The 17,035-nt window shown below is 35.0% G+C and overlaps 2 protein-coding genes across 2 annotated transcripts; both read left to right on the top strand.

The window, feature by feature from the left end:
• The first annotated feature begins 1,434 nt into the window (after positions 1–1,434).
• LOC147568415 (signal peptidase complex subunit 2-like) lies at positions 1,435–4,622 on the top strand. The gene is made up of 5 exons (XM_086654857.1): positions 1,435–1,647; positions 1,773–1,928; positions 2,081–2,158; positions 4,102–4,244; positions 4,330–4,622. The coding sequence occupies exons 1-5, from the start codon at positions 1,537–1,539 to the stop codon at positions 4,424–4,426; spliced, it is 585 nt and encodes a 194-aa protein (XP_086510983.1). The 5' UTR covers positions 1,435–1,536; the 3' UTR covers positions 4,427–4,622.
• A 3,126-nt stretch (positions 4,623–7,748) lies between these two features.
• LOC147568414 (uncharacterized) lies at positions 7,749–13,343 on the top strand. The gene is made up of 4 exons (XM_086654856.1): positions 7,749–8,287; positions 8,380–8,495; positions 11,534–11,777; positions 11,856–13,343. The coding sequence occupies exons 1-4, from the start codon at positions 7,904–7,906 to the stop codon at positions 13,200–13,202; spliced, it is 2,091 nt and encodes a 696-aa protein (XP_086510982.1). The 5' UTR covers positions 7,749–7,903; the 3' UTR covers positions 13,203–13,343.
• The last annotated feature ends 3,692 nt before the right edge of the window (positions 13,344–17,035 follow it).

Genomic DNA, 17,035 nt, shown 5'->3' with positions numbered 1-17,035 from the left:
TCTCACCAAATTAAAAATCAATACGGGTCAAATCAACTAACCTAGTTATTATCACCCTATTTCATTCCCCAAGACACTTTCTTTTTCTCTCTCTCATTAATTTCCATTTCTTTCTATCTCTCCCATTAATTTCTAGGTCTTTCTCTCTCCCCATTTCTCTCAATCTGATCCACCATTGAAGAAAGCTTTTTTCTCTTTACATTTCTCTCTCTCTACAGTAAAGTTTTTTCTCTTCACTTTCTCTCTCTATAGTTCAGTGTCCACTATCACTATTAGTTATGGATCCGACACAGTTTTCGGGAAGAAGCTATAGTTAAAGATTTTTTCTTCACAAAAAGGTGAAAACTTTAAGCCACTTACTCCATGGAGAGGGTTTTATTGTGGGATTTTGAATAATACCTATCAGGTTGTTGGGGGATTAATTCAAATAAGGCAACTCAAATTGAAACGGGTTTAGGAACATTTCCATGTTGAGTTTTGTGGGGGAGATTCTCATGTGTGGGTTGATTTCTTGTGGGATTAATTTATCTTCATCTTTCAGATTATCAATTTGAGGTTTGCATTGAGGTGAATCATAGTCTAATAGTACTATGATTTGTTGGGGTGGAAATGAAATTGAAGGTTCATATTTCTTTTGAATTTTGTTGGTTCTAATTTCATATGTGGATTTGACAACAAAGAACTTATTTATGATATGTTGGGGACCTGGTTGGTGTGTAAACCCTAAAACTCTATTAATGGATATTCCAGGTTTGTGTACTAAATCTTTATGTACTTGTGGTATTTATCTTGATTCACCACCACAATCATCACCCGCCATCGAATTTGATAATTAGAATACAAGGATTATTAACTTTCGCCATTGTTGACTCAGTTGGAGTTCTATCTGGTATATGCACAAAGATGGAATATGTTGTAGTGATCAGCAAAGCAGTAGTCCTTCGTCAAAACACGCATACACAGCTGAAGAATTTATCATAGAAATTGTTGATGCGGCTAATGGCTTCGTCGAAACACAAGACTTGTTTTTTTCTTCAATGGCGGATTAAGGAGAAAAGTATATAGAGAGAAAGAACCAGAAACCTATACCAAAGTGTAAAAGGTAGAGAGAGAAAGAAATGGAAATTAATGGGAAAGAGAAAAATGTCTTGGGGAATGAAATAGGGTAATAATAACTAGTTTGTTGATTTGACCCGTATTGATTTTTAATTTGATGAGAGGGGTAGACTGGGAATACAAAATATCTGGTCAGAACTTGATGATGTAATAGCTGACCAAAAAGTATTTTTGGGGCCAAAACGAACTCCCGGACACTTATGGGGGCCAAAACGGTGAGTTGGTCACAAATTGGGGGCCAAAACGGAATTAACCCTTCATATAAACTTCCCATATGGTCTCTACATACTGAAAGTTGATTTCCGTTTAGTAGTATCAAGCGTTTTTTTCCTCTGTCTAAAAAACGCAATCCCCGAGCTCGCAGTAAACAAACTATTAGAAAGAATTTCAGATCTCGGCTGAGGAAGAAGAAGAAGAAGAATGGGAAGCACTGACAGTAATAACGATTCTCCTGCTACCAAAAACCCTAAAAAGACTAACTTGTTAGATCCTCATTCAATCAAACACCTTCTCGATGAAACCGTCTCTGAGGTATAAAATTCACAATATCTATTCTTTTCTCAATACAAGTTCTTCAAACCCTAGATCTCTATTTCTCTCTCTTTGAAAATTCTAGGGTTTTGAGTGTTAAAATTGTTGTTTTGATCTTTTTGCAGATCGTTACTGGTCGGGGTTACAAAGAAAATCATACGATGAGCAATATTAGATTGTTCATGGGATCCCTCATCATTATTGTTGCTCTTGTTGCTCAATTCTACCCTAAAAAGTTTCCTGAGAACAAGGATTTCTTGATTGGATGCATCGTATTATATCCTTTTCCTTCCTGATCTTATTTCGTTTAGATCTTATTGTTATTGATCGAAATTTAATGACTTTTTTCTTGTTCTTGAAAATGAATTGATTTTTTAGATGATCTTGTGGTAAAAAAAGAAATTCTGGGTGATCCTTGACTCTGCACAAATATGTTATCTTGAATGTAGTTTTGCAGGTGATCATTTACACCAAGGAGAAGGATGCTATCATGTTTACTTATCCTCTACCTGTAAGTTTTTTCTGCTAAAGATTCTTAAAAAGTTGAATTACGGTTTACTGATGCTCAAAGAGTTGATAGGAGTTCATATTGATTCAATATCGGAGATGCTCGTGAATTAGAATTAACCCTAGAACAGATATATGTTGTTATTATCTTTATAATGCCCTTGACAAATACTTGTTCAAAATTTACTCATGCATCAATTCAGTAAGCCATGTTAGTAATTTGCAAATCTATATCATGATCATGTTTGCTTTTTTAGTTGCCCAAAGTTGCTTGACAAGCAACTGTCCACTACAGAAGCCAAATCATCATATTAGTGGAGGATCATCTGGTTAGGTCCTTAGGGTTTATCCTTAAATTTGCATCTTCTGACTTTTACTTATAATACTGTAGTGTAAAACCAAAGACGGTGATCTTGGTTTAGGAAATCCGTAGTAACGTGATCATTGGAATTCATATCTCATTGAGTTTGTATAAAAACCCAAATCGTTGTTATTTGCTCAATAATAGAAGCTAATTGGTACCAAGATATATACGGTAACAAGCATGCCGATATCGTTGTCCAGTGATTAAGGTGAGAAGGGCTTAAATCTCCTCCTTCACAGAATACCCGGCTGTACAGGTCTATGTTTTTTTTTTTTAGGCATCTCTTTAAAATTAATAGATACAAAAAAACTATTTTTATAGTTTTAACTAGGAAAATAGGTTTGGACTTTGGACATCTGGTCTATAGCATAAGTATGTCATGCAAAGGTTTCTACTTGCGTGATATCTATGTGTGGAACCACTGGGACAGCCCGGTAGGGATAGACCATATCCAGTGGGAGACTCAATCTCCAAAACTTAGAGTGCCACATAGGATTTTTAGAGTTTTTGTTAAACAATATCTCCAGTATGCTAATTGGAACTCTAAGATGATGGGAAGGTAATTAATTTAGAGATCCTAAAGAAGACACTCTAAGTTTAGAGTGCCCTCTTGAGGATCTCTAAGTATCCTAGTCATCAATCTTTAGATTTAAACCTATCGGAAACCTTTTCTCAGAACTATTTTTTGTCCTGTTAAATTTAGGATGACATGTATCAAATGAAGGTATTTTTGAGATCTCCATTGGAGATACAATAAATTTGGAATATTTTTTTTTCGCTCTCTCGGAAAGAGTATCTCAAGTTCTCAACTGAGATTTGAGACATTGGATTTTTAGAGTTTTACTTGAGTCTCCCATTACAGATGCTCGAAGTGTGGATTCAGGATCTTGCTGGGGTATAGCACTAATAAGTATCAACTATCAAGCCATCCTTATCTTTGTCATGTGAGGTTCACCTCAGGACATTGCTCGTTCTGAAAGCCTGAAACACTACAAAAAGACAAAATAGCTGCTAATTGTTCATTTGCTTGGTGTGCCACGTATCTTGTGAAATGTTTGCAACCCTATTTATGCTTCAAAGTTGTGCGATTAAGTGCTTGCATATAATCTATTATGTATGTTTACGTGAATTTGAGAAAGATGTTTGTAAAAATTTATAGTTTTAATTTGTTGTTAATCTTCAGACCATCTTCCCATATTAAATTACTAACTTCAAAGAGGGTGGAATGGTTGCACCCAATGGAACAGCTTGAAAGTACAATCTAAAAATTTTCTGTTTAGTATAGATCAGACTTCATCAAGAACCAAAAGGACAATAAGGCTCCGTTGGTTATCTATAGCAAGATGATATTCTTTTGCACATAGTGTACACTATTTAGAGTTAGTACTGCAATTCTCTTTAACAATAAAACTTCCAATTATAACGCGTCCAAAGTTGTTTTCCTGACTTTTTATGTAATGCTTAGTTCTTTTTTTATCTTGCGAAGTTCTTCTGAACTTGGTGGAAGATGCTATATATAAATATAAAGACCTAATCCGCTAACATTATTGTGCTAACTTTCTTGTTTTCTGTATTTTTTGCAGGGATCCTTTAACAGCACTGGCTTGGTGATCTCTTCTAAGTTTACAAGATTCTCTGACACGTACACACTGTCGATAGCCAGTGCGGATCCCAAATCAGTTTCAGCTAAGGAGAAAGTTGAGTTCACCAAGAGCGTTACTCAATGGTATATAAACCCTCATTACATACATTAATTGTTTTTTTCCATTTTTTGCTTTTCAAAGTTATATCTAGTGATGAATATTTTGTAGGTTCACCACCGATGGAATTCTCGTTGAAGGTCTCTTCTGGAAAGATGTAGAGGGGCTTATCAACAAGTACTCAGGAGAACCAAGGAAAAGCAAGTGATAGTGTGATTCGATGCCATCAAAATTTTCTCTTTAGGACTTTAATTTAGACAAAGTGAAAGTATTGTGACAGCAAAATACTTACCCAACTTGTTACTCCATTGAAACCACCGATCGCTTAGATGTAACTTCTCTTTTGAAAAGTTTGTTGTTACAGATTCTTAGAAAGATAAAATATAAACTCAGATTCCGAACCATTTTTTTACTTACCTATATTCATTATTATGGATGGCATTTCTTGTTTTCTGCTAGCAGAGTAGCAGGTGCGCCGGCCATTATCTTCCTTCCTGCGGTATACTTGGAAGATGACACTAGATTTCTCTTTCAAGGGGCAAAGAACTTGAGTTTGTTACTCTGGTAGGTACCTATTGAGTGGCTTAACAGGGAAGACTTTGTAAAAGTGGTGGTACCAGTAAGACTTCACTTGTTGGCCGAACTTTTTGGGTGTCTTCGTGCTTTTTGTTTTGTGCTCGAGAAAGCATTGTGCTTCCCTAGCTTCTTTTCAATTTTTGTGATTTTATCCTCAATCGGTAGGCTATATTACCATGATTTGGGTAATTAGTAATATTACCATGATTTTGGTAATTAGTTTTTCATTCACGTCTTTCTATCTTTCCATTATTGGATGCTACAACCACTTAAACTTTTACTCTATGTACTAGTTGCGTGTTCTTTATCTTTATTTTGCCCCACGAAAAATATTTTCAATTAACAGAATGCACAAGAGGGCTGACCTTCAAATGAGCTCAAGAATTAAGGCTGTGGGCGAATAAATACCTCCTCCAATTTTACCATCTCGTTCTGCTTTAACAGTTTTTCTAGCTTTTATAAAATTCAGCCTCATGGCTTCCTCAGCACACCCACAACCATGTTCCTTGGCATATTCTCAAACATCCTCTGTAATCTACACAGGACAGAAATTTACCTATAGAGCAGAAATGGGGCACTTTGACCCCACCAGATTGTAAGGAGATAGAGAGATATTTGTTTGATGAGAGAGAAAGGAAAGAGAGAAGGAAGAACAACTTTTTTTTTTTCTTGATGAAGGGATCGCTAGGAGATGTCAATAGACCGATTGCCAGTGACCCTTCGTTGAAGGACAAAGGTAGGGGCTAAAGGCGCTTAATAGTTGTTGCAGGCACCCAAGTTGCATATAAGGCATTAAGGTCTCCTCTAAATTTAGCTGTAAAAGGGTGCTTAAAATAATTATTCTGGACCCTTAAGAGTTTCTCAAGGACAAACATGAAAACGATGGAGAAAGAAAGACTTTTGAAATTTGAAAAAAGTGTAAGAGGGTAAAGGTGTTGACCTTATAAGTTGACGAGGGTAGAACTCGTGCTTGTCGGGCACAGACAGTTCTATCTGATGTGTCACGTGAGGTTGGCTGTAAGATGATTGTGGTTGAGCTAACGCCTCCCACATTGCAGCTATAGGCACCCTCAAAGGCTGAAGTTTAACGGCTCCATATGTAAATGAGGTGGCTACAATAATAATATGGATATTCCCAAACGAAAATGGGATCTTTGAAAAGATGTTCTTTCTTATAATCTCAACCCTTGAATGAATTCTAATCAAATCTAAACCCTCAAACTTTGAGAAAGTGGATTCCAACCATTCGAGATAAACATGGGAGAACAAATTTTGACCATTGGAAGGAGGGGGAAAGATACCCTCCTCCCTTATTATATAGATTGACAAAAAAAAGTTATTTTCCGACCGTCAGTTTCTGCAAGCAAATTGAGGCCGAGGTCGAGCTTACCTGACTCGTTAAAACCGACTCTAGCAGACGGGACACGGGCAGAGCCCTTTGCCTGATGTCCGACCCGAAAAACCCGAACAATAGGTGTCCGCAAACATAAACCCGATAACTCGCCCGATAGAAACCCGTTTGTCAGGTAAATTGATCCACGACTGAGATGTATAGGGATGAAACTAAAGAAGCAGTAAAGAAAGGTCAAAACTAATTCTTTATCTTTTGCATTCTCTCATTCTTGTATTTTCATATATTTTTATTTTCTATTTGATCTTGTACTTCATGAGGATAATTAGTTCTTGATCTATACTGTGCATAACTTTGAACTTTAGAGATCTAGATCTATGTTCACATATTTTCTTCTATAATACTTTTTTTGTGAGATGAATATCGGATGTATATTTTTGTTGTACATAATGTTGAGTTTGTTTTGTTATATTATTTATGTTTTCTCTTCTTTTTCTTTTTATCTATATTTGTTGATATAATGCTGGTTTTATGTATTTTTTTTAACTTTTGTCTTGTATTTTTGAATGGTATTCAGTTTTTTTATTCTTAATGATTTTTTCTTCTCGGGTAACTCGGAGCCCGTTCGACCCCTGACCGCCGAAGCCCGATCAGCTGGCGGACGTTAAAATGGTGTGGGCACCTCCAAGGTGGAAAATGACCGACAGGATCTGCCCGAAGATCTCTAATGGACTTCAGATATATGAGCCCAATTCGCCCGATCCCAAAGGCAAACTGCCTGTGGTCGTCCGAACCCGACCGATACCACCCCTAAAGTAGTGTTCTGGTTTATAATAGATTAAGAAAAAATCAAAGTGGTGGGGAAGAAATTGAAAATAGTATAAAGAAATGGAAAGCTGGAACAGTTGAAAAGAATTTTAATGTGGGTAAAACAAAAATCAAACAATAGTGTAGATTACGATGATGATGAAGATGAAGATTTGGTTGAGGAGAGAAATTGGTGAGGATTTTGATGATAAAGAAGTTAATATAAAAGAACAACTATTTTGATTCGTTCTAGTAGTGTGGGTAAGAACATATTATGATGATGATGAAGATTTGGTTGAATAGAGAGAAAGTGAGGATTTTGATGATAAAGAAGTTAATACCGAAGGGTTTGCCAATGTACAATCCGACCATTTGCCTGTGACACTTCGCTGAAATTCAGAACTAGGAAGAATAGAGAGAGAAATCCTTTTGAAAAGAAGGGTAAACAGGTAAAGAAGAAGTTAACTTTAAAGTTGACTAAACGAAAAAAAAAAAAAAAAATTTTTGCCCCATTGGGAAGTTGATTATCTATGGGGCCATTTTAGTGAGTTAGTCATGTTAGGGGGGCCAAAACGGAATTAACGGAAAATATCTTAAACTCGCGCAAACCGCAGGGATAGAAAACCACCAGCAAGGCGTCTGACGTGGGACTAATCAGCATACGCGAACCACCACCGGACTCAAAACCCGATGATTAGTTGTAGTTGATAAAAGTTTTGAAGTCCGGAGGGTATTCTTATATAATTATTTCATTCGTCTACTTGTTTATAAACAGAACTTGTCGCCGGATTAAATTGAGAAGACGATACTTAAACACAAACCCTATCTTACCACCGCCCATCTATCCAACGTTCTTGTCGATCGATCTACTAATCCGAGATTTCTAGGTTTTCATTTTGAATCTTTATTCGTTATATCATTGTCCATTGAATTTTGATTTGTGATTTTAAAATGGTTAATTCAAAAGAAGATAAATTTGTTAGTGACGATGAATTTGAAGGTTCCGATCTTGGAAATCAAGCAAATAGTGATATTTCTAGTGATTTATTATCTTCGATGAGTTTGGATATGTCTGAAACTGAAGTTTTAGGATCTTCGACAGTTAGCCATGGAAGAACAAACTCTGGATCTCAAGGCGGTTTTTCGGAGAGGTTGAGAGATGTTCTCAGTGGTGAAGGAGATGAAGATCGTGATAATTACTTTTCACAGTGGTTACAGGCTTTGGATTTACAACTTATTGGTGCTTGTCGTGCTGATGAGAGGATGAAACCCTTGTTTAAGTTGAATGTTTCTAGTGGTGTTGCCGAAGATCGATTACTCGCTCAATTAAGTCAGGTTCGTAGGGTTTTACTATCATTTCTTTAAATTTTTCATTGAATACTCATTTGAAGTTGAATTGATCTTATTGTGTTGTTATTTATAAACAGCATTTTGATGCAGCGGAGGTTGGAATTCTGGGGCGGTGCTTGTTTGTTCCTCTTGTATCAATTCGTGTTGGGAAGGTCATCAAGCGTGGATCACTTCTTTGTCCGACTGCTGAAAGGTGATTATCACTATTGGTTTTACATTTTAACCTAATTTTATCAGCATACAGTTTTTAAAATGTGTTTGTATTGATTCCATGATTTTTTGTTAGAGTGACATTTTCACAGCCCCCTATATCTTTTTACTAACATGTTACTCGGAAACTTGATCGAGGTGTCTTCCCTTAGAGTCGATACACAATGGGTTATAAACTTGTCCTGAAAGAAGCATTTTTAATTAGTATGTTAATAAGTACGAAGAAGAAATATGCGTAGTATACTGATAATTCAATTGCATAACAATTTCAAATAAGGTAAGAGTATAAGACAGTCACAGTAAGAAGCATTTCTCTTTTTGAACGATTGATAGTCTTTTATGAAAAAAAGCAGCATGAGATATACTCATACGAAGATGAACTTATTTGCAGCATTTTTTGATGTTACTCGATTCCTTCTTTAAAAGTTTCTTAAAACCTATCAGTTATCAAATATGTATTCCATACTCGTCTTATGTGAATTCATGTATTTTTTGTTTATACTTAAATGAATTTTCTCTGCCAAATGATTTCCGAATTCCGCATCGTTAGAAAATTTCTAGACCTGTTATATATAGAGCTGTGGAACCTTCACCTACTCTGTCTCTGTGCTTTAGAACTCTAGTTTCTTAGCTTCATATTGTGTTTTGGTTCACGAATAAAATTCTAAGCAAGCACGCGAGTTAATTTTTAAGGTCCACTAAGGGAACACTATTAAGAAGGAATTACCTTTTTTGAGAACATAAATAGAGGAGAATAAGAGGAGAATAATAGAAGAAAGGACGAATCTTTTGATGTGTCAAATTATTATTTGAGAAAAGGAACGTAAAAAAGTATCTTCAAGTATTATGCAAGTTTTTGGACTTAACTTTGTGATGAGTAGAATATATCTGTTGATAGTACAATTATTTCTGTCTTTTTTTTTACTGTCTGGACTTGCTAATTTGGCTGAATAACTATCATGCATTTAATCAATGTTACAATAGTCGTTGTTGACTTCTTATATTTAAAATCTTAATCATGGGGTATTTTTGGTGTCATAGATTCAGTTCATTAGCTTCTAGCCATATACCTATAGTTTCATGCTCATTTGAGTCATTCTGTATTTATATTTGAAAGAATAATCATTTGATTGTTGATGAGGGGACACTTCAATACCCCAAGGAATTTTCATGGAATCGTTTTTTATTTACTTATTGCTAGAGTTGGTAGACTTCCTCACTGCCTCACAAAATGTTAGTAAAACTGTACCTGTTAGGAACTTCGTAAGTATAGTTTTTATTATTACCAAGTGATATTTACTCAATTTCATCATTCTAGGAGTTCTTATCATCTTTAGACCACACATCGAGCCTATGATTGTGCTAGGCTTGGTCAAAATCTTCAGTATTATGATCTTAGAACTTGCTAGGTGCATATGTTGAGTGCCTTTGTATACATTGCAGATGCATGTCCAGCCTGACCTTCTCATGATACCTCTTTCCCTGCTGGATTCAATCTTGTTGGTTCTGATTCTACCATCTTGATTGAGAAAATGAAACGTCTAGGACTTTCGTTATGAACTTCAGGAGACAACAAAAAGGTCGGTAAATTGATTATATATTGTCACGTTTGATGTTATATCGGTAATGAATGAGCTAACCCAGTCCTTGAACCTTTAAAAGAAATCTTGCAGTACAGAATAGTTATGATTATGATGAGCTGTTGATACATATCTTGGAATGATGTACCGTGGAAGTATATTATATACTTATTGACTAACTTGTTTTTGAAGGTGTCTATATTTTCTTGGAGCAATCCCATCATATCAAATGTATTGTAAAATAGTCTAAGTTGAAAAATGTGTCCGGTATCTGTTGATAATTTACTAGATGTCACAGGGTTATGTGTTTCAACTTATTACTAGTCACAGTTCATTCTCCCAAGTAAATATATCTTTTGATTGTAGGAAAAGTGGCGTTTGTGATGTCTGTTATCTCTGAATTAAGGGGAAATAAAGGTAGTTTCATGTTCTTGTATTACATGGTTTTATTCCTTCACGGTGCCTATAGTTGCGGCTACTATATTCGTCCCTTAATTCCATTTTAGAAATTCAGTGAGAATATTATGGTTATAGATATTTCATTGTCATTTATCATTTAATAACAATTTTGAGTATTTTATCTACTTTTGTACTAACTTACTTTCTCAGTTATGGACGTGTAACAGCTGTCTAAAATCCTACATGTAACTACTTCATTTGCTTCAGAGTTTTTAATGACTTTATTTCGTACACTTGCTTAAAACCTTCTGGCGAGAAGTATCTTACGCTATTATTTTTTAAGATGAGGAATGATGGCATTCCTTGGAAATATTATTAATGTCACCCCAACAAATGACCAAGGAATTAAGATTTGAAAGTGAGTGAAGTACATATTTCACCAATTACATTTTTTTTCTGGGAGCAGGTCCTTACAGTAACAACTTTACGGACTTAGTAAACTCAATTTCTTTATTGTCGGAAAACATCTCTCTACTGTTTCAAACGGCCACTGGGATCTGGAATCCGGACAAATTGTTTAGTCTTACCTATTTAGTTTCTAATAGTTATATGGCTGTTCATTCCTTATTTATTTAGTCTTACCTATATAGATTCTAGTACAGTAGTGCTTACCGTACGACATTCCATATCTATTGTTATTAGTTTCTCATTATGTATGAAGTCACACAATCTATATAACTCTCTGTTCAATAAGCGGATGGAATTAAAATACCAGCCAGATCTGCAAACTGAATTGTTATGGGAAATCAGTCTAGCACGTAGAAGCACAAATTAAGATATTTATTTATTTTAGAAGTTGCAGTTCTTGGAGATACCATTGTTCTATATCGTTAGCAAATGGAAGTAAACAACTGCATACATCTGTTGAATGTTGAAACTTATCATTTCTATCTTCAGTATACTGCTATCAGTACTCCAATTTGCTTTTTGTTATCGAGTAATCCTAAACTTTATGTCCCTCTTTTATTCTACTTTGTCACAGGGGTAATCTAAACTTGACAATGTTACCTTCTTCCAATTTGGCGATCTCATTTGTCGGCGATGATGGCTGCACTGAGAAATTGGCTATGTTGAGGAGCAAGTCCGAAAGCTCTGCGGTAGTAATTGAAGATATCCAGTCTGATAGTTCTGGTCGCTCTTTCCGACTTCAAGTACCTGATGGGCAAGTCTCATACTTTTGGTGCTCTGAGAAGTCACATGCCCATGGTGCAAAATTGCTGGCTAAGGTATTCATAACCTTCTAACAATTAAAATAAGGTCTCATTGACAGAGATGTGTATTTATCCTTTTTCTTGCTGAAGCAGGTGAAGAGTCTACTTAGGAAGAAGCCCTCTCTAGCAAAACTTAGTGGAATTAGCGAGTCACGACTCGACTGCTTTGCCATTCATCTTCATACATATCTTCATGGATCAACAAGTGGCACAAAAGCAAGTACACCAGATGATTCACCCTCTCTATTAGGTTCTGGGCTTGAGAACTCTGCTTTACAACTTGATTCAAGTAACCATCTGTCATCCTCTTTGTCGGAGCCTTCCGATTCGAAAGGTAGTTGCAGTGTTGTGGTTAGCCCATATTCAACCAGTCAAGGCAGCCTGTGTCCAAGCTTAAATTCTTTGGCTGACTTTGTTCATGGAAATGAGTTCATGGAAAGATTTGGACAGGATCGAGACAGTAGTATTTGTAGTCTATCGGTCATTGACAATTTGCCAGTGGTTTCTTCGTCCACGGTGGATGTGGCTAACCTAAGTCAAGCCGAAACCAAGCTAGCAGAAGCAGTCTTACCCATTCCTATCTTGCCTCGTGGGTTCCTTGAGGCTCCGGGGAAATCTGAGTTTCTACCTTCTGTAAACCTATTCCCTTCATCCCAAGTTGTTCCTACTGGTCCTCTTCTTTTTTCTCCCTACTACAATTGGGCCCCTCCTTCGACATCTACCCTGCAATATACTGTTACTCCGCCGCATCTGCCAACGACATTATCCGACTCACTGTCTCTCCCACCACTATCATCCTTGTTATCAGCTGTGAGGTCATCTAGTCCATCAATCCCACCTCGGCAGTCTCTCGATTTAACTAATTTTCCACCCTTGGATTTGCCTTCTTTCATGCCCGACCCATTGGTTATGCCAGTCTCTTCTTTCCTTGGAGGGTCGAGCTCACAACAAATTCCGACCTTTACTCCGTTTATCTGCGACCCAATTGTGCATATCCCAGTTATGGATGTTTGCTCGTCTGGTGGTTACCTAGTTAGTGCAGGCCCTACCGTTTCGACTACCATCACCCCTTTACACCCAAACCCACTGATGACACAAAACGAGTCAGTGCTGGAGAAGAACGCCAGAGAGACTTTGCGTTTATTGCTGGCATCTGCTCATCAGGTGCCATTTTCCACAAGTGAAGAGCAACCTGGTGCTGCTTATGTTGGTGGAAGTCGTGGTCTGTACACGGTAACTAGAGATATTGGTTCATCTCCAAACAGTGTTTCACCTTTCTCTATGGTCTCGTTTCCCCCATGTCTGGTTAGCACAGGTGCTGCTGGTAAGGAAAAGGAACGTGAAGGAGCGGACCGTAATTGGGAGACAATTTGGACTAAGTCTGGCGGTGCAGATACCGATAGTGAGAGTTCAGTGGATCCATCAGATGGTAAAGTTTGATTTTGAATGTCTGAGTAGATAGAAATATATCTTTCTTTTGTGTAGCTCCTTCGCTGCTAAATATAAAAGTGTAGATACTGTGTAGTTGTTAAATGACTGTCTTTTTTTGTTAGTTGAATGAAAGGGTGTCTTGTTATTGTATTTGTTTTGTTTTCCTCGGGTTTTTTAAATTCAAAAGCTGTAAATATGTCTTAATCGGTATTTTATGTATACTGTATCGCTCGTTACCAGTAGAACGACCGAGAAAGAACACATTTGTTAAGCCTCCACTCTTCACACAATTAGCATTTCACAACTAAATCACCAATTATTCATTATTTTGTCATTTGCCATGGGATTATACCTTTTACCTTTAATGGCTTCATGTAAGTTTGCTTCTTCTTGGTTTGTTGTGCCTTAGCAATCTTTTCCTATATATATATAGAATGAAAATTGTTCCAAAAGAAAGACTCAGACCTCTCATTCTCTAATCTTGAGAAAGCATACCTATAAGTTCGTGTCTCCTTCACTTGGCATTTCCTCGTAATTTTAGTTTTGTTTAACAAGTTTCTTTTTATATAGACTCAAGAGTCAAAGTTTTTGAATTAACACTAATTCTTTGAAGTTTTCTAATATTATTTTTATTATTATCACTAAAGTTTTTGGTGTATAATTACTTTTTGATAAATTTTCACTTTAATCCAAGTTTTTTTTTATACACATTATTTTAATATTGCTTCTACAAATAGTTTTGATTGAAATATTTAGATATTGGAGAAAACTAAAAAACACTAATTTTCATTTTCTAAAAATAAAGACCTATTTAATCAAAGTTAAAGGAACAGGAGCAAAGTGAATCAAACAAAATTTTATTGCTTAATACAAGAGATTCCTTATATCTCCGACCTCTTTCTTCCTACTAGAATTCATCACTGAAAGCATAATCTAAAACGGATCAAATATGATCCCCAAATGAAAGTCCAAGATGAACAAGCAAATTCCATTGAAGCTAAAAATGAGTACCAGCTCAAAAAATTTCATTCTCTTTTTTCTACTATTTAAATTTTGCATGTGTTTTTCAGAAAATAAAATTTTCTATTTGACGCAAGAAGGGGTTGATTCATGTCATTTTGACTTGTTCTGATTCCACTTCTTTTTAACAACACTTAGTCGGGATCTTCTCCTACCCATATATATATGTGATAGAGCTCGAAAACGCAAAATTGAAGATAGAAAGCGAAATGAAACCCAAGAAGACCCTTATAACCTAACTTCAAAGAAGGGAATAATCCCACGTAATATCTAAGTGTTGTTATCTCATGTAATTGGACCTAATAAGATTGTTATACCTAAAGGGTGATTACTAATTAATATCTAAGTGTTTAACAGTATTTTCTTGCAAAACTTATTGTAACATTTTTAATTGATTATCAAATAGTATAATAACAAATTTCATAGCAATTTCTGATGTATAATACTAATAAAAATTGGTGTAGTGATTGAACATCCATTCCGCATACCCAAGGTCAACTTTGATTGCCACAGAAGCGAAAATATCATTCTTAAATTTGGATATAAATAAGATATAAGTATGAATAAATGAGCTCTCATGCCCCATAGGAAGACCACAAGGGTCTTTATAAGACCCTTACGACCCGAGATGTATTTATCAATGTCATGCAATGATATAATGATTCTTGAGTCTATACCAAAAAACCAAATAGATCTAAATTTTAATAGATTTTTTTCTCGAAAGAAATTTTAATAGCTTGGTAATATAATCATTTTTTAATGAGGTTCAAATGAAGTAACTGGAATTCTGAATTTGTAATGGATAATGCTACTCAGACTCCCAAAGTACAGAAGAACTTAAAATTAAAAAAAAAAATGTAAATCACTTTTACTTTGGGTGAAATGACATAAAATGCCGACTTTCTTGACTTCTTGTGTACTTTGAGAGTCTGAGTAGCATTATCCATTTGTAATAGGTTCCAATTATGAGGAGATAATAAAGATTTAGTAAGCAGGTATGGATGTTCAGATGTCCAATGACGGGTTTAGCTCTTGTTTTTTCGTTACAAATAGATTAAAATTGATTCATATTCGATATTTATCACATTACAAAATTATTGGGGTTAAAGTCCAAAAAGAGTTAGCGCTACATCCATAAACGGATAAAGACTATAACTCTCAAATAAAATTTGAAATACGAATCAGGTCTAAGAGCAAGACTAATGTAGGGGTTCAGGCTGGGAGTCCCGATTTTTTTTCAACTCCAGACTTCCAAATCCAAATGACGTATGTGTGAGGTTTTGGTTTCAATTTTTAACTATAAATTATGAGTATTAAAATAATTTTGAATTTAACAGTATTCTAGAGAGAGAGAATGTTAAGAAGATAAACAAAAAAAATTGATAAAAATTAAAAAAAACAAAGAATTTAACACAATAAATAGATTTAAACAAAAACATGGGAGATAATTTAGAAACCCAAAATTGGGGGGAAAGGAAAATTTGGTTAAAACTCCCTATAATATTTGGGATTTAGTTTAAAAAGAGCAGTCAACTGTTTTTAGTCCTCAGCTCCCTAAGTACTTTTTTAATCGCGACAGCTTTGCAACACCTTGCGACATCCTGAGAGCGCCTTGCAACAACTTTGTAATCGTTTTACAATAGTTTTGGAGTGCCTTGCAACACCTTGTAACAACTTTGCAACACCTTACAACATCTTGTAACACTTTTATAAAAGAAATTGGGTTTTCAACCAAACAAAATACAAATATTTGGGTTTTTAACAAAAGAATATACAAATTTGGGTTTTTAACAAAAAAAATATAACTTGTCTTTTTATCAAAAAGAATATTTAAAATTGGGTCTTGGGCCCAATTTCCTCCTGTAATGAAAACCACTAGGGTCGCCCAGTGCTTCCGGAGTCACCCCGTAGAACTATTTTAGGCGCTCTCTCCAAACATGTGACCCGACTTTCCATACTTGATATTGCTATATTTTGGATACCCTAATTTTTTGGTATTATTTTTTTTTGTTTCATTTTCTTAAATTAGTTATTGTTTTATTGAGAGATTTTAGTTTCTTTTTTTAACCCTTGAAATATCTTTTGTTTCATTTTTTTTTTAAATTAGTTATTTTTTTTAAGGACACGGTTAATTTTTTTTCTTAAATAGGTCATTTTATTTCTATGTAGGGATATATTTTAAATTTTGAGAAGGGCTTCTAGACAATATCTAGTGCTTTTAGAGTCGCCACATAATATTGCTATATTCTGGATACCCTAATTTTTTGGTATTATTTTCTTTTGTTTTCCTTTTCTTAAATTAGTTATTATTTTATTGAGAGAGATTTTAATATTTTTTTAACTATTGAAATATCTTTTGTTTCCTTTTTTTTTAATTAGTTATTTTATTTTTTCTAATGACACAGTTATTTTTTTCTTCAAATAGGTAATTTTGTTTCTAAGAAGGACTATATTTTAAATTTTAAGAAGGGCTTCTAGACAATATCTCTTATTGAAAAAGGATGTCTATCTCAGTCATCGTCTTCCCTTCTGTTTTATTATATAAATGTCCAATTTGGAATAATATTTGAAAAAAACGTAAAATTACAACTTTATCCCGAATCAACGTGAAAAATATTTTTGAAAATTTTAGAGGAAATCTTAATTTGCTCTCAACAACTTTGTAAATTTCTAAACAAATTCGTTTTTGCTCAAAAACTGTTCTGGAAAAATGTTTTCCATTTTGTCTTTTGCATTTGACTACTTAGATTGATATTAACGTTTTGGCGAAAGCATTTTTCGATTTATTATGTGAAGAAAGAAATGGTTCTTGTACTTTTTGT

The sequence above is a fragment of the Eschscholzia californica genome, unplaced genomic scaffold, assembly GCF_041429995.1.
Source record: "Eschscholzia californica isolate CP2 unplaced genomic scaffold, dmEscCali1.0.p SCAF_1, whole genome shotgun sequence".
NCBI classification, from domain to species: Eukaryota; Viridiplantae; Streptophyta; class Magnoliopsida; order Ranunculales; family Papaveraceae; genus Eschscholzia; species Eschscholzia californica.
This window is presented reverse-complemented; position numbering and strand designations above follow the sequence as displayed.

Coding starts and splice junctions, on each gene's coding strand:
- LOC147568415 (XM_086654857.1), top strand. CDS start 1,537: ATGGGAAGCACTGACAGTAATAACGATTCTCCTGCTACCAAAAACCCT. Junction 2,159..4,101: donor TGTTTACTTATCCTCTACCT/GTAAGTTTTTTC, acceptor TATTTTTTGCAG/GGATCCTTTAACAGCACTGG. Junction 4,245..4,329: donor ACCAAGAGCGTTACTCAATG/GTATATAAACCC, acceptor AATATTTTGTAG/GTTCACCACCGATGGAATTC.
- LOC147568414 (XM_086654856.1), top strand. CDS start 7,904: ATGGTTAATTCAAAAGAAGATAAATTTGTTAGTGACGATGAATTTGAA. Junction 8,288..8,379: donor TACTCGCTCAATTAAGTCAG/GTTCGTAGGGTT, acceptor ATTTATAAACAG/CATTTTGATGCAGCGGAGGT. Junction 11,778..11,855: donor GTGCAAAATTGCTGGCTAAG/GTATTCATAACC, acceptor TTGCTGAAGCAG/GTGAAGAGTCTACTTAGGAA.